Source organism: Mytilus californianus, unplaced genomic scaffold (assembly GCF_021869535.1).
Source record: "Mytilus californianus isolate M0D057914Y unplaced genomic scaffold, xbMytCali1.0.p SCAF_19, whole genome shotgun sequence".
In the NCBI taxonomy this organism is placed as follows: domain Eukaryota; kingdom Metazoa; phylum Mollusca; class Bivalvia; order Mytilida; family Mytilidae; genus Mytilus; species Mytilus californianus.
Genome location: NW_026262667.1, coordinates 775,839 through 791,374, shown reverse-complemented (window position 1 = coordinate 791,374; position 15,536 = coordinate 775,839). Strand labels below are relative to the sequence as shown.

The following is a 15,536-nucleotide window of genomic DNA, read 5'->3' as shown; positions in this document are numbered from 1 at the left end:
AAGACCACTGGATGCGGTGCTGTCTTTATAAAGACAATTAATGTTGCAAGGTAAACTGTTCTTTCTTTGTTCATAATTTTTTTCCTTTTCCCAATCCCAATCTGGTGAAATTCAAAAGCCTATAGGATTAACGTGTTATTAAATCAGTCCAAAATTAGAGGTTATCGCTCTTAAAGCGGAAATATTTCTAGCTTATACAAGCAAAACAATACAAAATAAAAAAATACCGAACTCCAAGGTAAATTCAAAAAGGGGGGAAGTCTATAAAACCTGAAACAATCAAATGTTAGACTATATCCACCAACGGAATGAACAGAAAACAACTGTCAGATTCTTGCATTCGTGACAATAATTGGGATCAAATTAATACCGTACAGAAAATGTTCATATTTACTAAAAGCAATCTCAAAGTATTTAATCTGCCAATTTAGAAATCAAGCACTCTATCATTCAAGTAACCCTGGGCTTCCGAGTATATATCATACAGCAAAGGGGGAACAGTACAGCAAGAATCGAATTATGCATAATTCTAATACACGTGTCAAAAAACATTGACGTTGTGATTTAAACAGTAGATAATAGAGGCGTATACATGTAGTACTATTCATTATCAAGAAAACTTTCAATCCAAAAGGTAAAAAAATTGCGGACAATAAAAGTTATATTTTTGTTTGATTCATGAATAATCCTATCAAAACAGATGCGTGTTAAACTTAGCTTATTATAACTTTTTTCGGTTTGAATAAAACTTCCAACAACATTTGTATAGTCATGATTGAACTTAGTAAAGGTTATAACCAATTTATGATAGATAAAATTGAGAATGGAAATTGGGAATGTGTCAAAGAGACAACAACCCGACCATAGAGCAGACAACAGCCGAAGGCCACTAATGGGTCTTCAATGCAGCGAGAAACTCCCGCACCCGGAGGCGTCCTTCAGCTGGCCCCTAAACAAATATGTATACTAGTTCAGTGATAATGGACGTCATACTAAACTCCAAATTATACACAAGAAACTAAAATTAAAAATGATACAAGACTAACAAAGGCCAGAGGCTCCTGACTTGGGACAGGCACAAAAATGCGGCGGGGTTAAACATGTTTTTTGAGATCTCAACCCTCCCCCTATACCTCTAGCCAATGTAGAAAAAACAAACGTACAACAGTTCGCACAGTAAAACTCAGTTTAAGAGAAGTCCGAGATGCATTCCTTTTAGAAAATTTCTGCAGTATTACAACAAAACGCGAAATCGCGATTCTAACGTTAATATTTGTACATTTCAAGTCGTCTTCAAGCTGTAAAATAACAGATTGGTATTGAGGATGTTCGCTGCTCTTATCATTGACTTTTTGTCAGATATTTGGAATTCTCTGGTTTTATCCACGTAATGCCATTAAAACTTTTGCTCGCTAACCCCTACTTTTCTTTTTCTGCTTTTTCAGTTCTGTTGAAAAATGAAAACGACACGTTATATATTTAATGCGTCCGAAGCACTTTTCGGGATTTACCTTCGTCAGGAACGCTCAAAGCCGAATATTTGAAAGCCAAGGATGTATAAAACCGAAACAGTTGAAGAGCTATATAATCAAAAATGACCTAAAGTAATAGCCAAATCCTTCTAAGGCCAACTTTGTCTGAGGTAGTTGAAACCTTAGTTTCTTTAATTATATACTATAAATTTATAACATTTATTTTTAAATCCTTGTAGGGGCCTCTATGGACGAGAGGTCTTAGTAGTCGAACTACTGTATCACTAGCCTGTTAACACTGAGGTTGTGAGTTCGAATCCCGCACGTTGCAGGTCCACTCAACTCCAATCTTAATTGACTAGGATTGATAGTTTTTCCTACCAAAGGTCGGTGGTTCTCTTCGGGCACTCCGGCTCCCTCCGCCAATAAAAACTGACCGCCACAAAATAGCATATAGTGCTGAAAGTTGTGTTAAACACCAATTATTCGGTCAATCAATAAAATCCTTGTTAATTTGAACAGAGTAGCAAACACCCTTCAAGGCGAAATGAGTATATAACAAAACTTTATTTATTTAGGCGTTTGTCAGTGTAATGGCAAATATATTGGGGACGACTGCTCTCAATCAAATACAATCCCGCCATCAAATATCAGTCTTCCATCGTATGGGCTTTGTATTCTTGGAACAGGTGAATGCAGGAACCCAAAAATATTCGGCAATTTCCTTTCAAGGACGGTTTGGTACAACATAAAGTATTTTCAGGTAACGTTTTAGTTTTGGAATTATAGAAAATCGAGTGTGTTGCACCTTATACCGTTTTCCAAGCTTTGAGCTTTTCATTTCTGTATTTGTAATCTTCATAACTATCTATGGATTGTGACAATGGACTGTCAATCCCCTATGTGGTATGTTTACTATCATCATTCATAAGTTAACATATGTTGCGATTTTAATTATTTAATACAAGTCAGAGAACAAAAACATTCGAACGCAATGAAAGATTTTAATATATTATGCATAACAAAAAATTATACCGCACAGTATAACTGACCCTATCAACCACCAATACCCGACTTATCGAAAAACTAAGACATACAAAAGAAAGATATATAGCAAAGAATAATACAAAGTTGGGTAACACGATTTTGAACAGTCGAAAAATTAATTAATTAATGCAACAGTAGTCAAAAGGTAAAATAACAAATACAAAAAATGACCAAAGCACAACGACAAATTGGCGGGATGCATAAGTACCGAGCCACGCCAAACGAATATTACTAAAAATGGAATAAACAGTAAAGTAAACAGGTAAAGTAACCGATGTGCAAACTTTTTATTCGGTTAAGAAGACAAATCAAGGTGTAAACAAAAACCGAAGGAATTGCGTGAATTCCAAAAGGAGCGAGACCGGATGGATCGATATAGTAAGCGGAAAATGGAAAGTGTGTGATGGAAGTTCAAATCGATTCTTTATCGTATATTTTAGTTTCGATTTTGCCTCTTTATACCACTACATTTATGTCGAAAAATGGACAATATTCATGTTTTCTTTTTATTAAGTTATTTTGGATAAATTCTTTACGCTTATCTCATAGACTAAGAATTATCAGCAGTAAGTACATTTTCAAGTTATCTGCTTTGATTTGTTTAATTGCATGAAATGTCTATTGATTTGTCAGTAGATAAATGTTTTCTTTCTGGTGTGTTTCCATAGATGACGATTCATAGAGTAACATATAGTAATAATAATGATCTACAATTAGAGTAATATAGGAATTTCGATAATTGGACGATATCAAATCTTGTCATAACGAACACAAATATTTTAAGCAACAAATCAAAGTCTCAATCATGTCAATGCATGTGCATAAAAAATTATTTTAACATCTTTCATATCTAAAGAAATATTTTTGTTAAAATAATACATGAATTCAAGACTCGACTTATGAAAAACCATTCATTTCTTTCACTAAGATTATCTTTTGAGCATTATGTAAAAAAGTAGTTTATCATATTTGTCCAGAGTTAACTTCGTGGTCAGTAGTTTAGTTTTTCTGAGACTTCACTTGAAATTTTACGATACAAACATAATGGATGGCTGTTTTGTGATAGACGTAAGATTTTTAAGGTAGTAAACTCGATTGTAAAGAAAGCAATTAAAAAGGCACTAGGTTTGATTACGTATGAAAATTATGTGTACCAATTTTAATGAAAAATTCAACATTGAATTTTTTTTTGAAATTTGAAAAATATACCACAAAAAATGCCATTTTTTTCCTAAAATCTTGAAATTTTGTTAAAAATTAATTATTTCCAAAGAATTGTTGTACATTTTAAGAACATATTTAAGTAAAGAAGATTTTCATAATGTTTTTACAAAAATACGCTTGTGTTTATCTGTTGAAATAAAAAAGTTAGGTGTGTCTATCCAAAGGATAGAAATGTCCATAAAAACGAAATTAAAAGTAAATGTCTAAAATTTCTACCCCTTTTATCTCTTAAAGTAAAACATGAAGGTATATTTTTTATTATATATTTGAATTACTTAGGTGAAAAATAGCTTGTATGCAAATTTTCGTAAAAAATAATCATTATGGGATCGAAACTGTATCGTATGCCGTCTCCTGCTATGCATGTATCATTATATATGAGAATACACTCTCAGTCAAAATGTCAAAATCGAGAATAGGACACAATTAGTAAAATACAGTTCACACGACTATTATGGTGACTAAAGGAGAAGAGCGAAAGATACCAAATGGACATCCAAACTCACAAGTCAAAAATAAACTAACAACGCAGAAAAAAAAAGAGTTACAGACATCAGCATACAAAACAGAACATTGAAAACTAAAGACTGAGTAAAACGAAACCCATCAAAAACCAGGGGTGATCTCGTGTGCTGCGGAAGGGTAAGCAGATCCTGCTCCACATGTGGCACAACTAAAGATCTAAGACAGCGAAAACATGGTGATCGTTAGTCTTCTGTAGTATCGATTTCAGTCCTTCTTCCTCATAAGTCTGTTCGATCAGTTTTTGTGTAAGAAGCTAACCGATGCTAAAGAAATCCATATAGTGTAAAAATGCACAAGCGTAGCGTATTAATTAAGAAATGTAAACGACATACGATAGAGGCAGATTGTATGCTACTGCTGAGTAATGGATAGTTGATAATTGTAAGGTTGAAATCTTCACGTTTGTCATAGATTCTAGTTTAAAGTCGTTCATCTCTGTAAATATCAAGGAATATATTAAGCGGGATTTGTAGGTGTTTTTGTAATTAAGTTAAGCAGTACATACTAGGGACAATATGCGTTTGACTTCATGCTTGAAGATGTCCATAAGCAACTAAGTTGTGTCTTGATATATTTTATACGATGATTGGTCAAAAAAAAAGAGTGTTTAATGCCTACACATAGCACGATGATATAATACATTTATATTTGATAACACAAAATGTAAATTTTCCTTTAGTTATCTTTCCTGATGTAAATGTGTCACCTTAATTCCATGTTAGTTGTTATAAAGAAAATATCGCATTCGATTTAGTTTTTTAGCTCACCTTTCCAAAGGAAATGTGAGCTTTTGCCATCTATTGGCGTCCGTCGTCGTCGTCCGACAGGTGTAAACTATTTCAAACAGATTCTCCTCTGAAACTACTAAACCAATTCCAACCAATTAAGCTGAATGATCCTTAGGGTATTTAGAATAAAGTTTGTTGTTTTAGTTTCTGTTTCGTCAAAAAACATGGCCGCCATGGCTAAAAATAGAACATAGGGGTAAAATGCAGTTTTTGGCTTATATCTCAAAAACTAAAGCATTTAGAGCAAATCTGATACTGTGTAAAAATTTTCATTAGGTCAAGTTCTATCAGCCCTGAAATATTCAGATGAACCTAACAACCCATTATTGGGTTGCTGCCACTAAATTGGTAATTTTAAGGAAATTTTGCAGTTTTTGGTTATTATCTTGAATATTATTATAGATAAAGATAAACTGTAAACAGCAAAAATGTTCTGCAAAGTAAGATCTACAAATAAGTTTATATGACCAAAATTATCAATTGACCCCTTAAAGTGTTATTGCCCTTTTAGGAGAATTTTACACAATTTGTTTATCATGTTTTAAAACTTTAAAAAAAACTTCTCCTCTGAAACTACTGAACCAAATTAAACCAAGTTTAAGCTGAATGATTCTAAGGTTATCTAAAATAAAGATTGTGTTTTTTTTTCTGTTTCCTCAGAAAGCATGGCCGCCATGGCTGAAAATAGAACATAGGATAAAATGCAGTTTTTTACTTATATCTCAAAACTAAAGCATTTAGAGCAAATCGGACAGGAAGTTTTAGAATTCATTAGGTCAAAGTCTACCTTCCCTGAAATTATCAGTCAAATCGGGTATCTGATTTTGAGGTTATTGCCCCTGAATTGATGATTTTAAGGAAAGTTTGCAGATTTTGGTTATTATCTTGAATATTATTATAGATAAAGATAAACTGTACAGAGCAAAAATGTTCAGCAAAGTAAGATCTACAAATAAGTTTTATGACCAAAATTGTCAATTGACCCTTTAAGGAATTATTGCCCTTTAGAGACAATTTTCACAATTTGTTCATTTAGTTTGCTTACTTTAAAAAATCTTCTCCTTTGAAACTGCTGAATCAATTTCAGCCAAATTTGGGCTGAATGAGTTTCAGAGTATCTAGTATAAATTTTGTATTTTATTTCCTTGTACGTCAAGAAACATGGCCACTATGGCTAAAATGGAACATAGGAGTAACATGAATGTTTTTGCTTTTGAAGAAAATATGACAGATATAAAGAACATTTAAATGGCATTTTTAAGCCACTCATTGATATATATTGAAAATCAAAAATAATCATTGATGTAAGATTTAAGCAAACAATTACAGGTGAGCGATTCAGGCTCTTGAGAGTCTCTTGCTTTATAATGGAATACTCAATAATCAGACTATCTAAGTTTGTATTAAAGTTATACAAATAAGTGAAAAAAGTATGCAGCATCCATGTTCTTTTTATTTATTATTTGACATTGAGTTAATAGGTCGATGTTATCCTCCTTCTTACGGAACGCATCTTCTTGATTGAGTGCACAAAATATCAAGCGCCCTTTCAAAGCTCCGGACACGAACATATCTCAAAAGATCAACTATGTTGATCATGAGGTAAAAAATCAAGGTCGCATGATGAGACGCGTCAAACTATTTAAATTTATTTGCATGTCAAATAACATACGTTATTGTTAAAAGATCAAACATTTTGACCCGGATAAGGTTGTATGAGAACCAGAAGAAGAACACTTCTAAAACATTAGGTCTTTTATGTTTGAAATGGATTCATAAAGAAAAACAACTAAAAAAAAATACTTCCTTCGTCTCCCGTCGTCAAAAATTGTTTATCAGTTGCCCAGTATTTAGTCTTCTATGTGTGTTTTGTGAACTTGTTTGTATTTTCGTCGTTTTTCGTATTTTTGCCATTTCGTTGTAAGTTTCTCTTAGACATATGCGTAATGAATGTCCCCTTGGTTCATTGGTCTTGTTTAAAATCTTTCTTCAATATATTTCAAATTATTACGCACCGATTAACTTGCAACATTTTTAAGTTATATGTTCTCCTTTGATGAGCCGAAGGAAAATGCTTTTTTATAAATTTTGAATTAAGTCTGTTGTTTAGACCCATTTTTGCACTTTTATTTTGTTACATATTCAGGATTCAGGCGTACACAGGATAAGCCTATAGAACAAAAGTAAACTATCAGTTGCCGAACGACAAAGATGCAAACTATTAAAGATAACCATCCACCCTTTAACAATGAGTTAAATCCATACCGTATAGTATATTGTTTCTTTGATTAATTTGTACCATCAATGAACTTCTAAAGTGAGAATAAGATTTAATTTGGTGATTGAATTTAAGTACATCATTCGATGAGTTGATGTCATAGAATGTTTCTGATCAATGGATCTCGAATCTGTTTTCTGTTTGCGTTGTTCAGTCGTTTCTAAGACTCTTTCATCTTGCAATAGTATAAAAACATTTGACTTTCTACACTTTACACTACTATTCCTCATTCCAAACTAAAAGACAAATATAAAGAGTTGGTCCTTTTTTGTTTCATTAAAAAGAATGGACAACATAGATACAAATATCTTGTCTTAGGGAGGGATTATTCGTACTTTGTAAAATAATCACTCTAATTCAAACAAAAAATTCTCTGAATAGATATAAGAAGATGTGGTATGAGTGCCAATGAGACAACTCTCTATCCAAGTCACAATTTGTAAAAGTAAACCATTATAGGTCAAAGTACGGCCTTCAACACGGAGCCTTGGCTCACACCGAACAGCAAGCTATAAAGGGTTCCAAAAATGACTAGTATAAAACCATTCAAACAGGAAAACCAACGGTCTAATGTATATAAAAACCGAGAAACAGTTATGAACCACACCAACAAACGACAACCACTGAACATCATGTTCCTGACTTAGAACAGGTGCAAACAAATGCAGCGGGTTTTAACGTTTTAATAGGCGCCGACATTCACCCAACCTGAAACAATTGTGTAACATCACAACATAGAAAGACACACTATAAAATATCAATTGAAATGGCTTAACTCAATCAAAAGACATATTAACAAAAACAAGTGAACTTACACTGCACGAATGAATTTGATCTCTGATGCAAATACAAAATTAGTAAAACAAGGGGGTTAGATATAAAACAATATCAGAAAGACAACCATAACCTTGGACAAAATGCCGCCAAATAAAATAATGTGCACAGATAAATAAAAATAGTTTTGTAGTAAGGTATACATGGAGTACGAAAATAAACAATTACCAAATAAATAATTTTGTTGTTCCAAGTACGAGAACAAAAGTGAAAATTTATCGTCATACTAAACACTTATCAAAGGTGGTATATTTTAAAAATAGTGAGAGTAGATATAACACTGAATAAGTAAACATTAGATAACAAAAATACATTACAAATTGTATTAACAGGTCAAATTAATACGAAAGTTAGATTTGAGAGTACTCGCAGTTACTGAAAGCTAGTTAAAAGCCAAAAGCAATTAATAATTAAAAATCATGCACCAGAGACTAAAATCAACTAAAACACATCCCAGGGATTTAGTGGTTTAACGTCATTGACAGTCAAAGAAAACATGACTTGTGCAATGACAAAATAAAAGTATCGACAGGCAGTAGGATAGTTAGGAGTTAACCTGTTAATAAATAATGTATAATGTAATATATAGATAGAGTATTCTCTATATAGAAAATGAACGTGGATGTGTATTTGTACATCCAAAAAAAACGTTTGAAAAGAATACAAATTTAGTTATGTTTTAATTTGCTGATGACAAAATCGATATTTCTGCCATTGTAAACTAAATTCAAAGATCTAATTACAACATTGGTAAGAATAATAATTGTACTTATAAGTTTGTTTAAAGGTTCGATGAGTTTACACGGATTACATAGTGATTTCCCGGTTTTAGTACAATTTTACCGTAAAATTTAGAATGTGAAATACCGTTTTTAATAAGTTTTCTACAGGTACAGCCAAATTTGCTAATCAAATCTTTGTATCTATGAAAGAATTTAGTAAAAGTTTTAAGCAATTTATGGTAGCGAAATCCCTGACTTAATATTTTACCAGTGATGCATTGATTGCGTTCGTTAAAATCTATGACATCGAAATTGACATTATCAAGATGCTTGATTTCTTGATTGACAGCATATTTGTTACTTTTGGAGGACGTGTTATTCAACAAACAATTGTCAGTCCCATGGAAACCAACTGTTCTTCCCTTCTTTCCTACTTGTTCCTTTATTCATATGTTCTTAAGAAGAAAGAAAAGAAGTTAGCAGTATCCTTTAACTTCTCTTTCTGCTATAAAGATGAAGTTATCTCACTAAATAATATAAAATTTTGTGACTTTGTTGAACGCATCTATCCCATCGAACACGAGATAGATACAATTAAGTCTGCCTCATATGTTGACTTACATATAGAAATTGACAATGAGGATCGGTTGAAAACAAAAGTATACGACAAAAGAAATAATTTTAGCTTCTAAATTGTGAACTTTCCTCTTCTATGTAAAAACATTCCAGCAGCACCTGCATACGGAGTATATATCTCCCAGTTGGTACGATATTCCAGGGCTTATATTTCCTATTAAGATTTCCCTGAGAGAGGGTAAATGCTCACAAAGAAGCTAGTAAACCAAGAGTTCCAAGTGGTGAAGTTTTAATCATCCCTTCGTGAATTTTATATACGCCATCATGAGTAGGTTGACCGTTATAGAATATCTGTTTCACAGATGACGACGGATATTTTCTTATTGTGATACCTACAATCCCGTCCCTTTTCCCCGAATGTGACTTAGACTTATCACCGGGTTAGTACCTACATAAACAAGACGACGGGTTCAACATGTGGAGCAGGATCTGCTTACTCTTCCGTGGCGATTTAATTGGCGATTTTCAAATATACTTAATGCAGTTTAATAAGCAAGAATCCAAGTTTGACATATTTATCTTTGCGTTATCTTTCTACTCGCGAAAGTCGCGAAAATTAGTTGGTTTACAGCATCTTCTTTAATGTTCTAGACTGTCCTGTATTTTTTATGATTTTATGATTTTTCAATACTGTATTCATTTTCGTGTCCCAATTTACATTGCAAGGTGTTCAATAGCTTACCCGAAAAAAAAACTGTATTTGAAGGATAATACGTTGAAACATACAGCATCCACATACCAAATGTTCTAGACCATGTTATGTATAGTTGCCGAGGAACAGGTCAAATGCATCATGAATATGTATCATCGACTTATACTCATAGAATACCAGTAGACAGTATGAAAGTGTCTTCGAAAAACAATACTTTGAACTCACTGAGATCATTAATGAATAAGTGGAAACTTTCCACGTGCTCATTCTGAAATTTTATTTGGTATATCATACACTGCAAAACCTTTTATCTATTGCAGAAAGTAACGGACTCCATTAAATATATACCTGGAGACGATGTCTTGCAGGCAAATTTCAGGAATATGTTCACTGTATCTTTAGATTTAATGTCCTCAGGGAAAAATAGATCAACACCAGAAACAATTGTGGCCGAAGGATTTGAAATCAGTCTTTCATATGATGGCACAAATTTTGGAGAATCTGTCAGCATTATCATATATGATGAAAATTGTTATTCATGTAACTCAACATCTATTGCGTGCTTTGAACAGGTATGTTAAATTTGAATTTGTTGCTACTGTGGAAATGAAAATAACATAACCAAATTTTTAATAGCCAATGCTGTATAAGTGCCGAAACACGTGAAGTGCTATATGACCAGAACAGACCTAAAATAACAGTCAAATCTATCTATGGAAAATTTTGTCTAAGGGATTCTGAACCTTAGTTCCTTAATCAATGACTCGAACTAGATATTAACGGCATTCTTGATATCATGCAGGTTATGTTATAAGATGATTTTATTCTATCTTGAATATTTCTGACCAAGGCATTGTATCAATTTTTGTTCTTCTGTCATAATCAAAGTTGATCGAAATAATATATATATATATATTGCAAAAAAAGCTTAGGTCACTCCGCATTAAATACTTGTTCTTCGAATTTTTATGTACAAGATTTGTATTCAATTTTATTTTTTTTTAAATGGATATTTGATCAAGCGATACCTAACATGTGGTAAGAGGAAGTTTTATCTTAAATTGTAATCTATAAACTTCTCTTTTCAGGAGCGAGAACTACCTTTTAAACACCAAAATTATTGTGAATTAAGGGACGAGCGATGACTTTTAAAAAATGAAAATTGTTGATTTCATTTCAATTGATCGATAATGCTGAAAGTCTTCAGGGAATGGCAGTAAAGATTCATTTTAGTTTTCCAAAATTTTTCAGCAAGCGAATATGAAAAACGTTGAATCAATTTGGAGTGGTCTTAAAGAGACATATTATGTACCACATGCCATTATATTCGTCTTGTTGCACATAAATGTATATCAGTTAAAATGATTTATGGTCAAGATTTCATAACACCACTCTTCACATGAATCCTCGGATTGATAACTTCAACAAAATTCAAGAAAATGGTTAAAGTTTTTTTTTTTATCTAACAGAATCTTTGCAATCCAACTGTTATTCCTACGGCTAAGAATGGTAAGACATATGCTTAAAGACAGAACATTTATAAAAACTCATCAGAAACAACAAAAGTTTTATATAGTATGCCAGACAATTGTTTCATCTACATATGACTCATTGATGGCACTCGAATTGAAACAATTGGAGGATTGCCTAATCAATTTCGAACTTGAATAGCATTGTGAACATACAGTGTCAAAACGTTGTGCCAAATCCGGTTAAGCCCAACTATGTATTGGGGGGGGGGGGGGGGGGAACAAATAAGAGGGGGGAAATACCAAAGGAATATTCAATCTCATAAATCGAATAAAAAAAGTCAACGCCATCGCAAACAACGAAAAACGACGCAGAGACAAGCAACAGTACACAACCAACAACATAGAAAACCAACGACAGAGTAGGACGAACCCCACTCAAAACCGGGGTGATCTTTATTTAAAATACGAGATAAAAAATGTTAACAATGTGAGAAGTTAATGACCGTCAAGACATGTGCAATTCATGATTACATCTTTTGTTGCAACAGTTTTTTTTTCTAATTCAAGGATTTTTCGAATTAATATACTTTGTACCGTTGAATTGGAAACATTGCAAATTTAAAGACGAAAATTTCTTATAGTAACAAAAAACCTTTACCAACTGATAAAGTTTAAAAACAGAAAACCGTCAGTTTACATCAAATTTTTAAACAAGCAAATTTTTAAAAAACAACTATCAAAACATGTGTTTCATCACTATTGAAAATAAACATACTGTATGTGTTGAAATAAATAAATAAAAATCATATTCTTACATTCAATTACAGTGCTCAAAAGTTAACTTTCTCCACTTCAGTAGATACAGAAGCTTATTGGCAGGTGTCTTTGAATGAAATGTTACTATTTTCATTGTAACTTACATATTCTAAATTTCAAACTTAAAACCGTTCAAGTGAAGTCCGAAACGGCCAATTATCAATACGGCAGATCTTGAGAGTCCGATGGAAATATCGAATTTGATATTTTCAGCAAAAATTTCCATTAAGGTAAGTTACACGAATTAGGTGGTATTTAAGATTTTTAGTGAAATTTGAATGCATATAGAACTCGTTCAACTGTATATGAATATGTGTTATGTGTTATGTGTGCGGGTGTAACATATGAACTTCTGGAGATACAAAAAGGTCCTTGCTTTTTTACTTAAAATTGTCATTTCTCAAAAGCAAGTTCATTGAACATATTAAAAAAATAGTATGATAAACCTATGAACATTTGCGTTTTAATTATATCAAATTATTGTGATGTCAAATATGAATTGCTATTTATTATCAAGGGTTTTTTCAGACAACAAGACATCATTTGTGGCGATAGCTGCAGCTTTAGGAGGCTTGCTTCTTATCATTATTGTGGTCATTGGATGTATATATTACAAAGTCAAATCGAACAGCACAAGGTTAGTTATCTTAGAATACAATCTACACATATGTTGAATGTGTATAATTGAGTCTGTAAAGTGAACAAATGAAGGACACTTGTCCATTATAAACCTATGTATACTTGTCAGCAAAAGTACCGATACACAAGTTGGGAAACTAATGGCATCAAATGAAAAATATGCATTTGCATAACAAGTGCAATCGACACGGAAAAAAAGTCGGAAAGTGAGAAATATCGTATTGTTGAACAATGGGGTCAAATTTGTTTTGCGGGAATTATTTCAAAATATGACACCCAATTCCAAACATTATACGATGGAGTGTTGTATTCTTACTACTGAGAAATTTGAAGTTGGCAATTGAAAAGTAGAAATCATCACGGATGTCATAGATCAAATGTTTTGATATTACTACAAAATTTAAAGAGTGTGATGAAAATTTTTTGGAGAAGATCTTTAATTTTTTCTACATCTGATTGACCCCAATGGTATAATATATCTCATCACAATATGTCTAAAGTCCACCGTCTACTGTAGACAGATAGGTGGTGCGAACATAACAAATATGTTTAGTTGAACATCTTGACGACCCGGCTAGATATCGTATTTTAGAGGGATTTTTTAAAGTTTATTTATTAAGAATAAAGTCGGGAGATTTTCTTTGTAATTGTAAATGCTTATACCAAAGAATAGAAGGAAGGATTTGTGTTTTTCTAACATTTCCTCTTTCTTGAAATATACAGAATATTCAATTTCATTATAAATATACGTTGCATCGTCTTGTATTATATTGTGTCTTTTGATGACTAGCATATATATAATTTAAAAAAAAACCATATTTTAACATACATAGATATAGTCATCAGCATATTTCAGTATGGTTTTTACTTATAGAACAAAAATTAATGCGACTTCTGATAAACTGGAAAAAAGGCCGAATTTATATCTTGATCAGAGCAACGGAAGCCAGATTTTGATGACAAGAGATAAAACTATCAGTGACCTGCAACTTGAAATCGATGACAGTAGAGGTGAATCACCTTTTGAGATGTTCGAAAATCAGTTACATTTTGTACCTCCACCGAGTCATTACAAACGTATTCTATGAAACCGAACCTGTTTGGATGAAAAGTTAAATTGCAGAGTTTAAGATACAAATTAAAGAAAGCAATTTAAAAGAAAACTGCAGAAGGGAAGTTCATCACCTGTTTTCAGTTTATCAAGGGTTTAGTGTCAAAAGTTGGCAAAATGTTACAATTTATAAAGTATTATTTTCATATAATACATATAATATATAATATGTTTGAATAGTATACTAATACGAATAACGAAATGGATACTCATCAATTGAACCCAAATGAAAATCCGTTTATGATAATAATAATAATAACAATAATAATACAAATCATTCAAAATTGCTGTGAATATATTTTACTTTATGTTCATAGGGAAGGGATGAATCTTAATTTTTTCAAATCTTACTTTTCTGGCAGTTGTTATCAAAAAGCCCGTTTCTATGTATATATGTTTTTGTAGCAGTTCAGTGTTTCTGTTGTTCCGTTGTTTTCCTCTTATAGTTGATGTGTTTCCATCGGTTTGGTTTGTGACCCGGATTTGTTTTCGCTCAATCGATTTATGGCTATTGAACAGCGTTATACTACTGTTGCTTTATTTTTCATTTTGAAGTGCTTTCATTTCGTTATGTCGATTTAGTTTTCTATAGTACAAATAAAAGAAAAGAAAAATCTCATTTTAACAAACATTACCATTTACGATTTGGCAATGTGTTCTACGATATAAGATTTCTAGTATTTTGTTCTTAAAACAATAAACACTCGTGGTTGTACTGAAACCAATCATTTTTATCCAGATCAAAAGAAAAGTCAGTAAGAAAAAAAGGCTCATAATTTTACTAGAATGTTCTATACTTGATTAAGACTGACATGTGTCAAATGTTATATTCGGTATCTGTTATATATTAGAATTGTATTTCAAGATGAAAGATTTAAAAGTGTTTTTTTTATTATTTTTGTATTATTAAGGATTCGCCTAGACTTAAGGTGTCTAATCTTAGTTGACCATGTTGTTTATTTGTATCACTGTTTTGATGTGAATTTTGGAATATACTCAATATTGTTTACTGTTAAACTATATTGGCTTCGTTTTTTTTTTTTGTGTGTATCCGTACATATTTCTTTTTAATCTACCAGTACTTGATTTTTTTCTTATTGATGAAGTATGTTTGAAATTCTATTTTTCGAAAAAGATATAAAAAATCTAAAGAATCACTCTGATTCAAACAAAAAATTCTCTAAAACTGACATTATCAAGATGATTGATTTCTTGATTGACAACATATTTGTAACGTTTGGAGGACGTGTTTTTCAACAGACTGTCGGAATTCCAATGAGAACCAATTGTGCCTCTCTTCTTGCCGACTTGTTTCTTTAT

The 15,536-nt window shown here is 32.0% G+C and overlaps 1 protein-coding gene across 1 annotated transcript in view; it reads left to right on the top strand.

The window, feature by feature from the left end:
- The window catches only part of LOC127727027 (von Willebrand factor D and EGF domain-containing protein-like), a 29,810-nt gene extending 15,324 nt beyond the window's left edge, over positions 1 to 14,486 (top strand). The window contains exons 10-14 of the mRNA XM_052234416.1: positions 2,051 to 2,235; positions 10,499 to 10,750; positions 11,648 to 11,687; positions 12,995 to 13,103; positions 13,980 to 14,486. Coding sequence (XP_052090376.1) covers positions 2,051 to 2,235; positions 10,499 to 10,750; positions 11,648 to 11,687; positions 12,995 to 13,103; positions 13,980 to 14,193 — 800 coding nt within the window. The 3' untranslated portion in view covers positions 14,194 to 14,486. The remainder of the gene's footprint in view (positions 1 to 2,050; positions 2,236 to 10,498; positions 10,751 to 11,647; positions 11,688 to 12,994; positions 13,104 to 13,979) is intronic.
- Positions 14,487 to 15,536: the final 1,050 nt, after the last annotated feature.